Source organism: Amblyomma maculatum, unplaced genomic scaffold (assembly GCF_055883805.1).
Source record: "Amblyomma maculatum isolate TAMU_Amacu unplaced genomic scaffold, ASM5588380v1 scaffold_13, whole genome shotgun sequence".
Classification (NCBI taxonomy): Eukaryota; Metazoa; Arthropoda; class Arachnida; order Ixodida; family Ixodidae; genus Amblyomma; species Amblyomma maculatum.
In genome coordinates this window covers 842,571-862,155 of record NW_028146738.1, presented here as the reverse complement: position 1 = coordinate 862,155, position 19,585 = coordinate 842,571, and the positions used below count along the sequence as shown (strand labels likewise).

The 19,585-nt window shown below is 49.0% G+C and overlaps 1 protein-coding gene across 1 annotated transcript; it reads left to right on the top strand.

The window, feature by feature from the left end:
* Nucleotides 1-4,874: 4,874 nt before the first annotated feature.
* Nucleotides 4,875-6,137, top strand: LOC146172086 (uncharacterized). Its single transcript, XM_084585965.1, has one exon. The coding sequence runs from the start codon at nucleotides 4,875-4,877 to the stop codon at nucleotides 6,135-6,137; it is 1,263 nt and encodes a 420-aa protein (XP_084442091.1).
* Nucleotides 6,138-19,585: the final 13,448 nt, after the last annotated feature.

The window sequence follows — 19,585 nt, the reverse complement described above, 5'->3', positions numbered from 1 at the left end:
ACTTTGTTTATGAGAGTATCGCATTAATGTGAGGCTGCAGGCATCGTATTTAACTTTAATAAGCGGTATGTTCCGAAGGTTGTGGAGGCATAAGCGCCTATATGTAGTCATGGTCACCAGGCAGTCGAAGCGTCTACGAAGATGTAGAATCGGCAAGAGGAACGTAAAAACACAGTGTTCACTACTGATGGGCGACTTCAATGCCACGGTAGGCAGAAAGCAAGCTGGAGACCAGGCAGTGGCCCACTCTAGCATTGGGCTAAGGAATAGCAGGGTGGAAGTAATAGTCGAGTTTGCTGAACGCAATGCCTTCTTTAGCAAACAGAAGCAATGGAAGTCGACATGGAAAAGCCCTAGCGGGGAAACTAAGATTGAATTTGACTTCATACTGTGTTGTTATTCTGTGATTGTGCAGGATATAGAGGTAAGCGGAAAGGTTCGATGCAGTGAGCACAGGATGTTAACGTCTCAAATTGATCTGGATTTGAAGAGGCAACGAAATCGATTAGTGAGGTAGAATTCCATCAACGAATTAGCTTTAAGGGGAAAAGTAGGAGAATTCAGGGTCCCGCTGCACAATAGATATTCAGCGCTAGCCGAGGAAGCCGTAGCCTAGAAGAGATGAAAAATAATTTCTGAAATATCACTGCTGATTGCGTGGTAGAATTAGGCAGTAGAATAGTTAAAAATGATACGGGTAGCTATCTAAAGAGGTGAAAGATTTCATTTGGAGCGCCAAAATATGAAAGCCTTCAACCCAGCGGACTATATAGAACTGGCAGAGATATCAAAACTAATCACTAAGCGCAAAGTGGCCGATATAAGGCAGTATAAAATGCGTAAAATTGAGCATGCTCTAAAGAACGGTCGTAGCCTAAAGGCTCTAGAGAGGAAATTAGGCATAGGCTAAAATCAGATGTATGCACTGAGGGACAAGGCGGGAAATGTCGTTGTAACATGGACAAGATAAGGTAGCCAAGGAATTCTGTACAGACCTATAAAGTGGCCGAAGTAGTCAGGACCAAAATGAGATTGGCTGTAGTGTAGAACAATCAGGCATTCCGCTAATAACGAAGGGAAGGTTTAGAAAGCGTTAAAGGCTATGAAAAGGCGGAAAGCAGCTCGAGAGGTTCAGGTAACTACAGATTTGTTGAAGGATGGAGGCGATATCGTGCTAGAAAAATTGGCCGCCCTATATACGCAATATCTGATAACAACGAAAGTACCGGAATCTAAAATTATCTTAATTCATAAGAAGGGGACGCTAACAAAAATAAGATCAATATCCGCTATACTTACAAGGTATTTACTAAGGTAATCGCTAATAGTATCTGGACATATTTAGACTTCAATGAAACAAAAGATCGAGCAGGTTTCGGGTTCTCTGCTACCGGTCACATCCGTGCCATCAACCAGCAGGTGACAATAAAATGCTCGGAATATAACCAGCTCTTATGCATAGAATTTATTGATTAGGGAAAAGCATTTGACTGCGTATAAACATCGGCATTCTTGCAGGCATTCCGAGATCAGGGTGTAGTTGAGCCATATGTGAAAGCGCTTTAAGATATCAATAGTGGCTGCACACCAACCACAGTTCCGCATAAAGAAAGTGATACAAATCCAATTAATAAAGGTGTTAGGCAAGGAGACAGCATCTCCCCAGTCCTATCTACTGTTTGCTTAGAGAGCGTATTCAAAGATATGGAATGGGAGCAGTTAGGCAGCGGGGTCGATGGAGAATATCTCAGTAATCTGCGATTTGCTGATGACATTGCCTTGCTAAGTAACTCAGGAGATGAACTGCAAAGAATGATTGGTTACCTAGAGAGGAAAAGTAGAAAGGTAGGCTTAAAAACCAATATGCAGAAGACTAATGTAATGTTCAGCAACCTCGGGAAGGAACAGCAGTTCACAATAGATAGTGAAGCGCTGGAAGTGGTTGGCGAATATATCTATTCAGGAGAGGTAATACCCGCTGATCCGGCCTACGAAAGAGAAATAACTGGCAGAATATATTAGGATGGTCCGTATTTGGAATATTTGGAAGGTGGTCACACATTATGACTAGTAGCTTACCGGTATCGCTCAAGGGGAAAGTGTAAAACAGTTGCATCCTACCAGCACTCAACTATGGGGACGAAACATGGAGGTTAACAAAAACGGTTCTACTTACGTAGAGGACAACGCAGAGGAACGGAAAATGGCATGCGTAACGTTGAGACATAAGAAGCATGCAGAGTGGGTCAGAGAAATAACTCAAGTAGTTGACCTTCCAGCCTAAATTAAGATGAAATCGACATGGGCTGGACATGCAGCGCGAAGACAGGATAACCAATTACGTACAACCAACTGGATCCAAGGGAAGGAAAGCGTAGCAGCAGGCGGATGAAAATTAGGTAGGTGGAGGAGTTACGAGGTTCAAAGGTGTCAAGTGGATGCAGCTAGCACGGGATCGGGTTCATTAGAAGAAATTTTAGAGAGGCCTTCACACTGGAGTTATTACAGTCCGGTGGATGATGATTTGTACCACAGTATTCATTTCAGCTCTTTTTCAAAATTGCTCAGAAGGCACAGACACTATAGGAAATATGTCAGAGTCAAACGCGTAAGCTTGGTGCTCCAAAGAAATATGAGAAAATTTTTATTTTGAGGCATATTGAGCCGCCCATTCAGCAGTGAAGTACTTAATAAAACATGACAATAGGCTGTCCAGAATTATTCATCGGCATTTAACACTGGATGTTCAATATAATTCATTTTCGCTTTAGACGAAAACAAAATAATTTTGCAAGTTGAGTCCTGGCACGCATCGTGCTTGCTGTCCACGGCGACACATTTCCTGCTGGCTGCAGGTCTGCACATGACTTGCTTGGATACAATGGAGCGCTAGGGGTGGGCGATGCCAACTTTGCAAACCCAGATATCTGCTACAGCGAAAGCATGCAAAACAAAAAAAGACGACACAAAAATAAAGCGGCAGCGTGCGAGGAGGATCAGCATACAAGGCACGGTAACTGAAGATGACAGCCAAGACTGGTGCAGCGACAATCTTCATCCCGCAGCTAAGAGAAGGGCCGTATAACGAATCGGCAGCTTTCAGCCGAGCACGAACAGAGGGAGAAGTGTTCCTTAGTGTAAACTGTACGGGGTTTCCCTTCCACCGAGATGAGCTTTAGGTCTCTAATGAGAAAATTCATTGGAAAAGTGGCGCTTGGAGCAGTCGGAGTAAAACTAGCTCAGAGATCACATGCCGTGCTGCGGTGTTCATATGTCTCCTTGAAGTCGGCTGCCGCGTTCACTGCCGTGAAGATCAAACACGGAGGGCTCAACTACAAAATTAATTTCTCGCTTAAAACAATCATGATTTTTATTAAACTTTGATAATAAAATGCCAGTAAATGATATTTCGAAACTTGCTAACGCTCCTAAATTTACCGAGAACTCGCCACTGAACTGGCGGCTGAATAAGCCCCCAAAATAATTTTCAGCGAGGAAGAATTATTTTATGGACGCACCTTACGCTAACATCATAGCTGTCAGAGCGTAAAATTTGATTAAGAAATTCAAAGATTCATCTTGCGCCTCCCTTTTTTGGTTTGTACTTTAAAGCATAAAAATAAATTCAGTTCAATTTACTGCAAGTGAAAATACAATGTACATAATATTTTTATTGAAGGGCCTGATAATTAAAAGTCGAAAGTTTTATCCCTTACGATTCCTTTTGTGTGCAGAGGTTTCCCAAACACTTAACCTTATGGCTGGTTGGTTTGGTTTGGTTTGGGGGGTTTAACGTCCCAAAGCGACTGAGGCTATGAGAGACGCCGTAGTGGAGGACTCCGGAAATTTCGACCACCTGGGGATCTTTAACGTGCGCTGACATCGCACAGGACACGGACGCCTCTTCGTTTCGCCTCCATCGAAACGCACCCGCCGAGGTCGGGTTCGAACCCGGGTATTCCGGACAGCAGTCGGGCGTCTTACCACTGCACCACCCCGGCGGGGCTTAGCTTATGGCGACGGTGCGATACAGCTTTTTTCGAAAAAAAAAAAATACAAGTTGGAATATTGTTTGTCACAGTAACACGCTAGGCCATGCTATCTTAAAATAAAAAGGAAAATGGTCGAGCGCTAATCCTGGATTACTTAGTGCGGAGTGACCTATAGATGCCTACGAAATAAGACATAACCGACAGCAAGCATCCCCCTCCCCCCCCCCCCCCCCTCAAAGACGACGAAGGCAATGCCAGACACTCGTGCTCTTGCGCCAGTCCGGTGTCCCGCGTGCTATACCTGGCTACTACTTTTTTTTTTGCTTTTGCTTTGCAGAGGACGGACGTCAGCAGATGAGCCGACGTACGCTTCAACCCGCTGCTTCGGACCATAGGGTCAGCGCAAGCCCACAGAGGAAGCGTCCTCGAATCCAGGCTGAAGAAACTGCCCGGCGGAACACTACCGAAACACCTGTGGAGCACTCCAAAAGCTCCACGCCCATCTCCAGCAGCCCTCTCAACACGAGACTGTCTCATCCAGGCTTAAAGCTTGGCCCCGAGAAACGTGGCCGGTCCCAAGATTGCACTGCAGAAACAAGTAATTTCACGCCAGCCGGAAGCCAAAGACCCGTGGCGAGTCTCAAGAATGCGAAAGACTTTTCCACAGCTAAGAAAAAAGTCTGCACGAAAACCGCAAACCGCGTGAAAAAGCTCGACGGGCCGTCGTTTTGTCGTAACCTTGAAGGCGCTAATAGGGGCAGGCTTTCGGCCTCCGGACACCAATCGGCTGTCGCCGAAATCGGCGCAAAACTGGCTACAGTTACGGCGGAAAGAGATTTGCTTACTGTGAAATTAATTGAAGGAGGCGCAGAACAACTGGAGATGCTGCAGCAGACATTAGGCGCAGTAGCTAAAAGGTTGGCAGATATTCCCTACACGAGCGCCACCCTGCTGGAAGTCGAAAAATCCCTGAAGAAACAAGTTGTGTCACTCACCAAAGATAAGGAACAGCTCCTGCGTCTCGCCACCGACCTGGGTGACAAGGTGGCGGATCAGGAAAGCCAGATCAAAGCCTCAGAGCAACACCAGCGGCGACGGAGTATAAACATGGACAACAAATTTCTCGTGTTCTGCCGGGTGCGTCCTCTGCTGCCCGCTGAGGACAACGCGCACCAGCCTTTCTTTACGCTTCGAGACGACAAAACCATTGATGTTCACGACATGAGCCCAGGAAATCAAGAAGAGAGAGTCCTGACCGTCAGTTTCGACCGAATTTTCTCTGCCGTGGAAAGCCAGGCTGACGTGTACGCAGATATATCCCAGCTTGTCAAAAATGCGCTCGATGGCAGGCGAGTGTGTATCATTGCATACGGTCATTCAGGCACCGGCAAGACGTACACCATGGAGGGAGGTGATGACGACATTAGAAGAGGAATTATCCCCCGTGCTATACAACAGGTATTCGCGGCTTCTCAGAGTGACTCCTGCTGGAATTATTCAATGGTAGCTAGCATTGTGGAGGTGTACAACGAGACACTGCGCGACCTTCTAATTCCACCCTCGCGCACAGCCAAGGCGGCGGATCTTCCGTTCAAGATGACGACAAGAGACGGGCTTGTCAGTGTGGTAAACCTTACTCAGGTACCTGTCAAGTCTTTCCAACATTTTACTCAACTACTTCAGCGTGCACGGAAGAACCGGGCCGTGACAGCCACAAAGTTTCCGGAGCGGACATCCCGGTCGCACTCGGTCTTCCGCCTAGAAATTACGTCGCTCAACGTAAGCACGGGACTCGCCTGTCGAGGGCTCATAAGCATGGTTGACATGGCAGGCAGCGAACGACTGTGCGAGTGCAAAAATGATGGTGGCAGTCTCCAGAAGACAAAGAACGTCGACAGGTCCCTTGTGAACATGAGGAATGTCCTAAATGCACTCTCCAGACGATCTCGTTACGTGCCGTACCGCAACTCCAAGCTGACACATATCCTCATGGATTGTTTGGGCGGCAACAGCAAGGCACTAGTGGTGCTCAACATCTCACCGAGGGAGGAGAGCAAGGAAGAAACGGCAAACACCCTCCGCTTTGCCTCGACAATCACCCAACGCCAGATCGAAAATACACTCATGAATCGCGGAGAGCAGTGAATCAAAAACAAAAAAGAAACATCCACTCTAGACGTTTGAAACTTTAAGCATTTACCGTTTGTCCCCGTTCACAAAGGAAACGCCAATTCAAGCTTTCGTGCTCTGGGTAGCCTCCAGGGCCAAATATGGACCGATATCAATCACTAACTCTTGCTCGTCGTCTGCTTGGCTGGTTTTATTTAAATCGCCGTAGTCACTGGCGTTGACAGTATCTAAAGACGAGTCATCCCAGAAATTCTGTCGTTACCACGGGATAAGTGGGAGAACGCGCCCCGTCAACTTCGTCATGCGCTCTCTACGGAAACACAGCACGTGATTTGCGAACCTGTGACCATGAGCCTCATCCCCTTGCTGAGAACACTTGTTCCTGCCTCCAGTTCTGCCATTGTAAAATTTGGGCCAGTTAGTTCTGCACTGGCAGAAGGCTTCATTTTAATCGGCACCCCGAAAAACTTGCTTTTCTGCTTTCAAAACTTTTGCGAACTTTTGCCATCTACAAAGCCATTCTAAAAATATTGTGTGCAAAATTGACGATCAAAAGCGTGAAAGGGCTAAGTTCTTCCCTCAGGATGATCAAAGACATCTAACAGCAACCACCTGCTTTTGACCAAGGGGTTAGAGCTCTGTCGCTGGCAGAGTAGCATTATACAGGTGAAATGCTTTAACTGCCTAGAACACGGCCAAAATGTTGGCTCTGGTCTTGAACTCCATGCCCTTTCGCATTCGATGTCTCTAAGAAACATAATTAGGACTGAATGGCTGTACGGAGTATGTATTGCATGCATTGCGTGCAACTGACGTCTCAACAATGAGCTGTGTAAAATGTACCATCATTTGAGTAGTAAAGAGAAGTGAGGTTTACACGAAAGCAAAGGGAGCGCGACGCGTGTTTATTTTAGACAAAAAGCATTCTCGATGCACTTAAGGCCCCTTAAAAGCGCCGCTGGTTCTAATGTAGCGTTTATTTCACAGAACCTCGCCGATCACACATTGCAGGACAGCAGCTTCTTCCGCGCCGGATTCGGGTTGAGTAACGCCCCTCAGTGGCGATGGAACGCGCTCTTTGCGCCGCTTGGTCTAGAGGTGCTTTATCCCTCCGGGAGACCGGGGTGGATGCGTCGTCCTCGCACCCCTAGGTTACCATGAAGACGAAGCGAACACTAGGCAAGGAGAACTAATGTTTCTCACTTGCCCGGCTTGGCGTAGTCGGCTGGTGATCAAAGGGGTAGGAGTTGCATTGGCGGATGATCTTCTACGACAATCAATTACCCCGCGGATTCTCGCAGACATCCCGCAGAAAGATCTCGCCCACGCGAGATTTTCACCATGAGCCAGGTAAGGCCTTAAAAGCTCTACTACTCCTCCTATGTCAGGTCAAATTTGGCGGGCGTTTGATCTTGGCAGCAGCTGCGCCTTGCTCAGCTGGTGGCGTTCAATTCTCCTTCCTATTCTTCGCACACCTGCGCGCGCTCGCCCGGCTCCGGTGCTGTGATACCCGGGGACTAGGACAGGATATAACAATTACTTCGCGTTCGCTGGCTCCATCGCTCTAATACCATTTGACTAGGAGAGGTTACAATAACAGTTCTTCCGCCGATGGTTTCTTATCCAGTTTCGCATTGCATGTGTCGCGAAGCGGGCCGAGTGCGTAAGCTCATCGGCGGTGTCAGTGCACGTACGGTCGTCCAGCAGAGTATATCTAGGTTTAGAAGCGATAAACCTCACCAGTTGTTCTCTGAACGTTTTTGGATGCTGTGTCAACGATCAATTTGACCATGCTTGTGAATTAATTGGACCGCGCGGCGTATACGGCTATTCTTTGTTCATCGGCCATGTAAAAAGGCAATGGTGCCTAGTTTCTCAGACAATCCGAGAAAGAAGCGCAGATTTTGCGGAAATCAGTGCGTCATGGTGGATCATCAGCGGGGTGTAGCCCCCAGCTGGAAGTGCAAGTGCCGCAAAAATTGGTGGCGTTGCGCACGAAACCAATTTTTTTTATTATTTTTCTGTGCTGTATACTGGAAGCCCATTGATAGGCATCGCTTTCCTAAGGGATGTGGAAGCATGCAAGGAATGTGGGAAGGTCAGCCTTCAACTTGACGAAGACTTAGAAAATATAATTTATGCCGCATCGCTAATAAAGATGTGCTTTTTTGAGGCAAGGAGAGTGGTCACCGTGCCTCGACACATCTTGAAGTGAATGTTGAGTCTTCATTGGCACAGCGCTGTAATGGCAGAGGTAGAGAAAATAGCGCGCTGATTTGTGATCTGAAAAACATGCCTCCGAATCAAAAAAAAAAAAAAAGGATAAAAGTTTTACCAGAAAATCTGCATGTCACAAAGAAGTTTGTGAGAGTAGCAAGCAGCCGCAGTGAATTCGTTAGAAGCTGATCAACATATCGCTGTAACTGTTGGCGCCACCTCGATGAAGCGAGGACATTCGTCATTGAATGGCGTTACAGCAAATATCTCGGATGCCATAGGGCAAAGTTTGGACTTTCAAGCTGAGAGCATGTTTTCTCATCTTTGTGCGACTAGTTAGCACAGTGTTAAAAACGGGCACCTCTGCAGCATCACACACACTGGTTCTAGTGGCGCTGTGGAAGCCACTGTGCAGTCAAGATTATTTCGTCACCCATTGAATCATGCACACGACGTGGAATGTTGACGGTGACCGTAAAGCTTTCTTAGCTGTTAGGGAGGCTAAGCCTTAGATCCTCAACGTAGAAAAAAGCGACTGCATAGCTCACCTGCAGAATAGGATGGTTGCAAGGCTTCTAAAATTTCCCTCAAGAGTGAAACTATGGCAACCGGCGAGGCTCTCAATGGCGCGCGATGACTCCTAAAAGTGCATGGATTAACTTCAGTAATGTTACACAAAGCTATACGAAGGATTTCCATTACCATAGATTCAATCAGTAATATTACGGCAAAGCTATGCGAGAGAGCGCCTTTGGTGTTGAAGCGATTACAAAAGCACTGTGGACAATATACCTACTTAAGATTTCCACTGAAGAAACTCAAGTCATCCCGTGTCCTTTAGCAGAATCTTCGTGATGTAGCCAAACTCGTAGCCTCGTTCTAGGCTCTCTAGAATCTAACCAACACCAGTACTCTCTCCCGGAAGCCGTAGTGACGAGCAAACTTTTTTCATCGCTTGCAGTATCCCAACTTTTCAAAAAGTGCCTTTAGCCTCTCAATAACTTCATCTGCTGCAGGTGCCTCGGGATATTTGTGACGTATTTCAGCGTAAACGCTGCTTTTTATGACGGAGTTTGCCTCTACCGTAACGGCAACAATGCAAGAAAGCAAGCTCTTGAGACACTAGCTACCGGAGTGTTCTGCGAAGTAGCCCTTCATCGTCTGAACTGTGCTCGTTTACCCAGGCGGAGGTTTGGCTCTCTGAGAGCAAACGATTAAGGATCGCCAAGACAAGTTGCAGAAAAAAATACCGAAATTTTATGCAAACGGTGCTCCAGATCGCAGCCATGTGCATAATAAGAGAATGATCGAACAAACGTTGCAAAACAAGGTTTCTGACGCGCTGCCTTGACTTGCGTAATGAACATTTTCTCTGCAGTGAATAATTTTTTTTTTAATTTCAATGCATAATTTCTCAATGGACACTGCAAAGGCAGCCAAAACATAGGTACCGATTTAAAATTTTTGTGTAACGATATTTACTGCCTCAGTGAGGCATGAGATAATGAATAAAGAAATTATTAAATTAATAGGAAAAGGTTGGCAGATTTTATGAAGTCCAGGAGTGCGACATAAGGACGTCCCGCTTTCCCACAAGCTCCCCCGTAGATCCACCGCTAATTACTTGAAAAGCAAAGACCTTTCCCTGTTGGTTGCGGACAAAGAGGGCGGCTTCACTCCTTCTCTTAACTTTCTACCTCCTGCATTCAGTTCCCCCTTATCAACTTATGGCAAACTTCTCTAATAAAAAAAAAGGGTGGCTTTGCTGTGATGCTTAAAACTGTTTAAACGGAAAGCCAATGAGGCAGTGATTGAAACATTCATTCCTACAACTGTGTCGCTTGATAAGGCGAAGAAAAAGGCTACTGCTTTATGTAAAAAGAATGAAAACATTAGTTGTGGTTTATCTCTATTAACCCTATTTAAATTGCGATAGCCGTGGCGGAAGCTTCTTTTGCCTGCTACGTTATTCCCCCGTCACGCCCTTTCAAGATGTAAGATGCTACATTATTGGGGACACTTCAGCTCATCTTTTAAGAGTACGACGCGAGAGCGTAAGCTACCAACCCACTTGCAAATCAGAAAGGTTCAATGCTGCTGAGCAAAATGTGGAGCGAAAGCATTAGCTTCCGGTTACCGAGCGTTCTTCTCGGCTGTTAAGGTCAAACGTGGCCCTTCCCGACGCGACGGTCCGAAACCTGGCGCAGTATTGCTATCGCAATAAAATAAGACGGGCGTTCGTGTTGTTTATTCTACCTTCGTCTGTGTGTTTTTCTTGCACTGGAAAAATGTCTCAAAATTGTACTGGGACACAATTGGTGGTGTTCTTGACATCTACACCATTATTTTTCCATGTGATGAGCGCTAGGAAGAAACAGTGGCTGAGTTGCTTCACTTCTAGGCTAGCGTGCGGATGAGGCTTCACTAAAGGCAGGCATGAAAAAGGAGGCTAAAGAAAAAAAAGAAAATGGCCAAGCTTTGTTCCTCTTAGCCGCAATTTTCATTAATGTGTTCCTATATGCCACAGTTTTTGCGACTTTCACTGTTTACTTTAAATGGAAAACTGTTCTTACTGCGCATTGACATCTGTATATCTTGAACATATCACCCAGTTACTGCATTTTTTGTTTGCACTGGGCTTATGGTGTGTAATAAAGCTCTGAAACTTTTCATTCTCTTCTTTGTTTTTAATCGTAGGAGTGCATGACAGTCTAACCTTGTGAGATGGCGATTTCCTTATATTTTGTTACCTCATTGGGGGTTTCTAGAGCGTACTTGGCTGAACGCTGATCCCTGCACACTTGAGTCTTTCAAGAGCCATTTAGTCGCCAGTGGAAAGGAGCTAATTGAAAAGTATGCCTGTTCTATAATAATTTGCGTCGAAATAAGAATGCCGTTTTCTCAAGCTTTCGTTTTAGGTTATTGTCTGTGATCCGACACCCCCTTTCATCCCGCCTGACAGATTTCCTGCGTGAGAAAGTTTTTACCTAATACGCAGCCTCTTCGCAACTTCAGCCGTATAATAGTCGCCCTATACTAGTGCGCTGCATCTTGAAAATTAGCCCACTCAGCAAAGCAATGTTTGAACGGTCTTCGCATGGTGTGAAGAAGCAACGATAAACATGAAAACAAAAATTTACGGTGCAAGAATTTCCTGCCATGTCAGCGGAAGGAAGGTGCCACAAGGAATATTTTATCTGTGGTTAGATCGAATAAACATGAATTGAGTGAGGGAAAGAAACGTGAAGGGTCTTCGAGTGCTGCTCGACCGTAGTCATATCCTTAAAAACTTTACAAGAGATAGTTGCATTCAAAGTTTTAAGTCTGTGGTCGATCCCTTCGTATCGGGAGATCAACGGTGTCTCCCGGATCGGAATAAAAGTTGTAAAAAAAAGGGAAACAACGTCGCTTTAAACACGCATACACATTGTCGCACAAACACACACACTGGCACAGACACACACATACACCGTGGCAGACACTGAGTGCGACGTTAGGTCGTTTGCCTGTCATCGCCGAGGTAGCAGAGCATTCGTGATGGAAACACTGCGACTGGCGATAGTGTTCGTTGTGTTGTCGCTTTCATCGCCCGCCTCGAAGCCCAATGCGCGCAAGAGGGCGACGCCATCTGCATGCCGAGGGGACAACCCGTCACAGTAAAGTACCAAGTGTTCTAGGCATAGAGCTAAACAAAGATTGTTCTAGGAGCTCCTCATGTTTCCCTCAGGCTCTGCAGATGGCGGCTTGTGTGTGCCTCGGCGGAAGCATCGAAGCGCCGGCGGTGCACGAGTGTGCGAAGAGCTCCGGCACGCGCCTCGAAAAGAAGGACACTACCCTCGCTGTTGTCGTACAGGAGTTCTTCTGCGTGCGGTACATCTGGAGCGTTGTTTTAGTCTCCACAGAAGATTGCCAGCGGCCGGTCTTTGCTGCTTGCACGTGGGTCCGCACCACGCGTCCACTATTCGGTTCAGTTTGCTCGTTGTTCTCTTGGGTGTAATTTTATTTTCAGAGACCGAATTTGCAACGCAACCGCTGTACCCGGGAGCACCATCGCGCTCTGGTCCCTTTAAAATGGGGGTACCGAAACGATCGTTGTGCCCAACGTGCGTTGGGCAATATGCGGTGCCGTTCCTCGAAAGCAATTTTACTGCTGGCCCCTCGTGCTTCGAACGCCGACCATCCGAGGTCACCCTGGATTGCCTCATTAACAACTCGCCCGTAGCACCCCCAGGCCACTCAGCCAATTTCGTGTTGTCCATGCTCCAGTCAAGCACACGTGGAGGCCGATATGAATACCACAGCATTCGCGAAAGTCACGGCCGGAACGTGCACAGCCTTCCACAATTCGCGGACTATCACGTATCGGCTGCATCCCCATAGGCACCGCTTGCACAAAATACAGCACGCTCTCTGGGAGGACCGTCGCACCTGTTCTTCGTGTGCTGCATACACGTCTCCCTGGGCGCTGATGTTAACGGCGAGGTACCTGCTGGTGAAGGCCTGAGGTATGGGCTACCCGCCTGGCAGACGCAGCATGAAGAGCATGGTGCTGGGGCCCGCGAAGTACAGCCCAGGTGATTTCTTTGCATTGAAGATTAGCTCCAGTTTTTCGAGATGGAGACAAGCTTTTGCAGCTGTTCTTCTTCTGCGGCTAGAAGTCATCCGCAAACACCAGGCCAGGTAGTGTCCACGACTCTGGGGTGCCATTTTGCAGGTATGGGAGGGCAAGTGCGATGCCATAGTGGACCAAGTGGTGTTCGAGCTCTGCTGTGTAGAGCATGTACAGGACCGGCGACATTCGGTATCCTTGTTTCAGTCCTACCAGCACGGTTGAAACAGGCACTGGCTAAGTATCCAACCACGTTGTTGTCACTATAGAGTCGCTGTACTAGTTCGATCTACCTTGTTGGCAACCCTATAGTAGCCATTCGATGAAGTAGAAGTTCATGGGGAACACAATCATACGCCTTGCGTACGTCCAGGAAGCACGCTACAAGCCCTCAATTTTCCTTGCGCGCAATCTCAATGCATTGTGTCAGCACAGAGAGGTTGTCTTCGACGACTCTTTCGGAATCCATTTTGCAGCTCCGAAAGCAGGCCCTTCGCCTCGGCCCATGATACTATCCATGTCTTCAGTACCTGGACGAACACCCTGTAGAGTGCGCTAGAGATAGTCAGAGGCCTGCAGTCCCTGAAGTAGCCTCGATCTCCGCCTTTTTTCGGGGAGAGGCATACCTTGCCGCGGAGCCAGTCCTCGGAGATAGGGTTACCGGCGATGATTCCGGTGTATAATTCAGCAAGCTGTTCGTGAGCATCCTTGGCAAGTCATTAACCAGCCCAGAGGGAATACCGTACAGTCCTCGAGCTGTGTTAGCACCATGCGGGCGATGGCTCGGTGGCGCTGACATCAGCGACATCTGTCGTCTTGCAGCCAAACTGCAAGGCGCATCTCACCGCGGCCTCAACATAGTCTGGGCGCTCCAACAGGTGCAGTGTCAACACCTCAGAATTCTTGCACCGTAGTCTGGGTACACAGCTGCGTCCCCAGGGCCGCCGCGCGCTGTCGGGAAGAGCAATTGGACAAGCGTAGCCAAAACGACCCTGTCTGTCACTCCGTTCGAGTTCTCAGAAGAGATGTCCGCGCGGCCAACTTGAGGGTACCGACCAATGCTGGTGACACCGGGAGCCACTTGAACCTTTTTATTCCCGACTGCCCGTCTTTGACCGCCGTCGCCGACCGGCCGAACAACCCTGCGTTCATTTCCGTCCCTTTTTTGTGATGTCCATTTCCAGTCGGGTCTCACCGTCGCCGTTCTGAACCGCTCCATCGCTTTCGGTCGGGAATTCTTGCCTGGATGCTCGAAAGCGGCAGCTCCCACGCCAACCCTTTGTCGCCATCCTTAGAGCAATAGATTGCTGTTTTTGTTTCACAGCATTGTATGGTTGGTTTGGCTTGTGGGGATTTACGCCCCAAGCGACTCAGGCTATGAGAGACGCCGTAATGAAAGACTCCGGAAATTTCGACCACCTGGGGTTCTTTAACGTGCACTGAAAACGCACAGCACACGGGCGCATTGCTTTTCGCCTCCATCGAAAAGCAGCCGCCGAGGTCAGGATTCGATCCCGCTTCTTCGGGAACAGTAGTCGAGCGCCGTAACCACTGCTCCGCCCCGGCGGGGCCTTGTATGCTTGCATCCACGTACACTACAATGGATCCTTGAGGAAGGTGAGCATCTTGCTCTAATATGGAGAAGCGATGATGTCTAGTTGACAGACGTTGGTCATCGATTATCAATTGGCTTGTTGTCGCCTAACTACACAAACTTCCAGGGAGGGAGAACTGGCGCAGGTGGCTGAAGAATAATACGTGAAGTTGCATGCGCCCTCAGTGCTTGCATGAAATGTGATAGAGTGGCCTTAAGTCTTTGAGCACCACGGCGCTGCTGTACTAGCTCATCGATGGTGTTGAGCTGCGCATTCTCTTGTAACGCTACGACCGGTGTGATTCATGGAAGGCATGTAATAGTCCGCATAGCTTCTAGGTTCTTGGCTTTAAGGCGATCCCGTTGTACTGTTGTAAGATGATGGAACTAGGTTTTATAAGCAATACGTGGCTGCAAATCCGCCTTTACCAACTGGATTGCAACAGACAAGCCAGCGCCACCCGTTTCAGGAGCAATTCTTCTAAATAAAACCAGTCTGAATAGTATGCTTTTGTAGCGAAAGCTACACTGAGTTAGGTTTTCAAGCCGTCAGCGTGGCACCGCGTTGCCTAGCAGCTGTCTCTCAAGATATTTGTTGGCGGATGGTCGGTTGGCCGACACCGAAATGATAATTATTCGTGCCAATGTGTCCACTGTTGCAGTCTCCTTACGTTGGAGGGGGGGGGGGAGAGACAAACGTCCCCCACCCCTCCCTGCGTGCGGAATTACAGATTCGGATGCTGCCCGGCGATAGAAGCCACGCCTGATTGGTCGTTGGTCGGGGGCAAGAACGTACTCAAGTTCCATGACAAGGAAATTTACTTATATACACACAAGAAAAAAGGTAACAGTTACAATGCACATTAACAAGATAACAAAAGCGTGATACAAGTAAAGTAAAGAAAGAAGCAGGCAACAACTATAACATTAAACGGGCAAAAACAAAGAGATGACAGTACAACTTTTACGGCGGGAATGACTACAATATTAAAGCAGATGAAACCAAAAGAGTGAGATAGATAAAGAAAAGAGTTCGAGTGAGCGGCGGAAAAACGTGGCTTAGCTGCGGGGCTCTGGCAAGGTCCGGTCGCAGGTGATGATGGGCCGAGGATGCTCGCCGCGGGGCCGAGGTGATGTGGTGGGCTCAGGGGGTCTGGGGCCACGCGTCTTCGGGGCCGCCGTCACCGCACCCACCGCGGCAGACCTCCGCCTGAACTCGCCGGCCGAACCTGGCGCGCCCTCGCACACCTTGCTGACCTCACGCACCCGTCCACACGGCCCAAAACCTCAACACGGACTGGCGCGCGTTTCCGTCCTAGCCTCCTCATCGCAGCAAACCACCTGCAACGCGAGGCCGGAGGCTAGTAAGCGAAAAGCGTGCCCCACTCCACGCCCCCAAGAAGCCCCTCCACGGAGAGACAGGAGACGGCCGGGACAAAATCCTCGCCGAATCCGCCAAATATGGCCCGCCCGACAGTCGCCGCGGTCCGCGTTCGAGTGGGGCGGCCGGTAACGAGTTTTCCGCCCCCCCCCCCCCCCCAGAGGCCCAGTCATCACTACCAAATTAAAGGGTTCAAGGCCGAGAAGAAAGGGGACTGAGAGGGAACGCGGTGAATGCCCCGTTCCCGACAGGGTGGCCGCGTCGGCGCCACCGCATCGGGATCCTCGCTGCCGTACACAGAAAAAAAGAAAAAGAGGAACATGGTAGGAACAATTTCGTGACACTGTCACGTGGTATAGACCGAGACTTACGCCCGCAAAAGAACTAAGCAACTCGGCGATAGAAACAAGCGTGCTCGTCGATCGTCGAACAAAGAATGCCCGTCACACTCGTCAACGCTCAATTTAAAGGCTGCACAGAACAATCTAGATAACGTCGCAAACAGCCACCAGCACGGGCTGGAACATTGTGGAAAGACACACGAGTGGCCGGAATCTTCGAGATAGATCTCGGTGCATCTTGCGCTACAACGAAACTGATAAAGTTGTGACTCGCGACATCGAGCATTAACAAACAAAGATTACGGAACTGATACGCGATCCAGAATCAGAGTGATAAGCCTGTATGCCGGCGGCTGTTAAAAAACAACAAATACTGTTTTGAAGGTTTCGCGGCATTACTCCCCCCTTAAAAAAACAGCGCCTCGATGTTTCAAAGCAAAGAAACTTAAACATAAACACTGCAAACTTTAAACACCAGATTCTTTAACGCGCGTAATACGGCTTCAGTAGTACAACATGTACAATTTCTGGGCGTGCATGTCGCCGTTGTGATGCTGACGTTCCGTCGGGAATGACTTCATAGTCCAGTGGTCCGACGCGGCGAATGATTTTGTACGGCCCAAAGTATCGACGCAACAACTTTTCACTTAATCCGCGACGGCGAATTGGTGTCCAAACCCACACTTGGTCTCCTGGATTGTACTCTGCGTGGCGTCGTCGTAAGTTGTATCGTCGGCTGTCGGTGCGCTGTTGGTCTTTAATACGCAGACGTGCGAGTCGTCGGGCTTCCTCTGCACGCTGCAGGTAGGCGGCGACGTCAAGGTTGTCCTCGTTGGTTACGTGCGGCAGCATTGCGCCGAGCGTCGTCGTGGGCTCTCTGCCGTACACAAGCTTAAACGAGGTCGCTCTGGGCGTCTCCAGGACAGCCGTGTTATACGCGAAGATAACGTATGGCAAGATGGCGTCCCAGGTCTTGTGTTCAGCGTCGACGTACATAGCGATCATGTCCGCGATCGTTTTGTTCAGGCGCTCCGTAAGGCCATTGGTCTGGGTATGGTACGCAGTTGTTCGTCGATGGCTTGTGTGACTGTATTCCAGGATGGTTTGAGTCAACTCTGCCGTAAACGCCGTTCCCCTGTCCGTGATGACCACTTCTGGGGCGCCGTGTTGCAAGAGATTTTGTTCGACAAACTATTTTGCGACTTCTGCCGCGGTACCATTGGGTAGTGTTTTTGCTTCGGCGTGACGGGTAAGGTAGTCAGTGGCCACGATGATCCACTTGTTACCTATAGACGAAGATGGAAAGGGGCCAAGAAGATCCATCCCAATTTGTTGAAAGGGCATGATTGGGGGCGGAATCGGGTTTAGTAGTCCTGCTGGTCTGATCGGCGGCGTCTTGCGTCGTTGGCACTCACGACACGTCTTTACGTAGTGGGCAACCTCGGCAGACAGTCGCGGCCAGTAGTACTCCTGGATTCGATGCAACGTACGCGCAAATCCGAGGTGGCCTGCTGTGGGCTCCCCCATCGTGCAACGCCTGCAAAATTTCCTGCCGGAGGTTTTTAGGCACTACAAGAAGCTGCGCGGTCTTGTTGGTTGCGAAGTTCTTCTTCACGAGGAGGCCATTGCTCAACGCGAACGATGATAAATGTCGCCTGAACACACCAGGAGGGGAAGTGGTCTTTCCTTCTAAGTAATCGGCTCGCGCTTTCAGCTCAGGGTCTGATCGCTGTTGTTCTGCGAAACTGCTGGCGCTTACCGGTCCCAAAAAGGCGTCGTCGTCATCGTCCTTCGGGGGATCGTCGATGGGAGCGCGTGTTAAGCAGTCTGCGTCGGAATGCTTCCGGCCCGACTTATAGACCACAATCAAGTCAAATTCTTGAAGTCGTAGGCTCCATCTGGCAAGGCGGCCGGAGGGATCTTTCAAATTAGCCAGCCAGCAGAGCGCGTGATGGTCGCTTACCACCTTGAATGGTCGGCCGTATAAATATGGACGAAACTTAGAAGTAGCCCGGATGATCGCAAGGCACTCCTTCTCGGTCGTCGAGTAATTGACTTCGGCTTTTGTGAGGGACCTGCTAGCGTAGGCGATTACTTTCTTCAGTCCGGCACTCTTCAGCTCCTAGGCCCACACTGCTCGCGTCGGTGTGAATTTCAGTCTCGGCGTTTTCATCAAAGTGGCCAAGTATAGGAGGGCATTGCAGGCGGCGCTTAAGTTCGTCGAAGGCTTCTCCTTGCGGCGCTTCCCATTTAAAAGGTACGTCAGCCTTTGTAATTTGCGTCAACGGTTCGGCGATCCGCGAAAAGTTTTTGACAAATCGTCGATAATAAGCGCACAGCCCAAGGAATCGGCGCACAGCTCTCTTGTCGGCAGGCGGTGGGAATTGTGCGATTGCAGCTGTTTTCTCTGGGTCTGGGCGAATTCCCTCCTTGCTAATGATGTGACCTAGAAACCGGAGTTCTTCGTAGGCGAAGTGACACTTCTGTGCTTTTAGCGTTAGTCCCGATGACGTGATGACTTCCAGCACTGTCTGTAGACGTTTTAGGTGGTCTTCAAAGTTTGACGAGAAGACAACAACGTCATCCAAATATACCAAACAAATTTGCCACTTCAAGCCTGCCAGGACTGTGTCCATTACTCGTTGAAATGTGGCTGGTGCGGAGCAGAGGCCAAATGGCATCACCTTGAACTCGAAAAGACCGTCCGGTATGAAGAATGCGGTCTTCTCGCGATCTCTTTCGTCGACCTCAATTTGCCAATATCCGCTCTGCAGGTCCATCAGTGAGAAGTCCCTTGCATTGCACAGTCGGTCGAGAGTGTCGTCGATGCGGGGAAGCGGGTACACATCCTTCTTCGTTATGCTATTCAAGCGGCGGTAATCAACGCAGAAGCAAAGTGTGCCGTCTTTATTCTTCACCAAAACGACTGGTGCCGCCCAGGTACTGTTCGATGGCAGGGATTACATCATCATGCAGCATTTCCTCAACTTGATCGTGAATGGCCTGGCGTTCTCGCGGCGATACACGATAAGGGCTTTGGCGCAGAGGTCGGGCGTGTTCGTCCGTTATTATGCGGTGCTTGACCAGTGGTGTTTGTCGTACCTTCGATGACGATGAGAAGCAGTCCCCGTAGCTTCGAAGCAGACTGAGAATCTGGTTTTTCCTGTTGTGGGTCAATGCCGGGTTGATGTCAAATGTGGGCTGACAGAATAGGTCCGGTGCGTGTTCCAGCGTTTGGTCGTGGAGGGCTAATACATCTTTGAGGTCCGCTAATTTGTCGAGAAAAGCGATCGTCGTGCCCTTGTTGAGATGCCGGTATTC

Bases quoted from the DNA above. Each gene is read 5' to 3' on its own strand.
- LOC146172086 (XM_084585965.1), top strand. From the start codon at position 4,875: ATGCTGCAGCAGACATTAGGCGCAGTAGCTAAAAGGTTGGCAGATATT.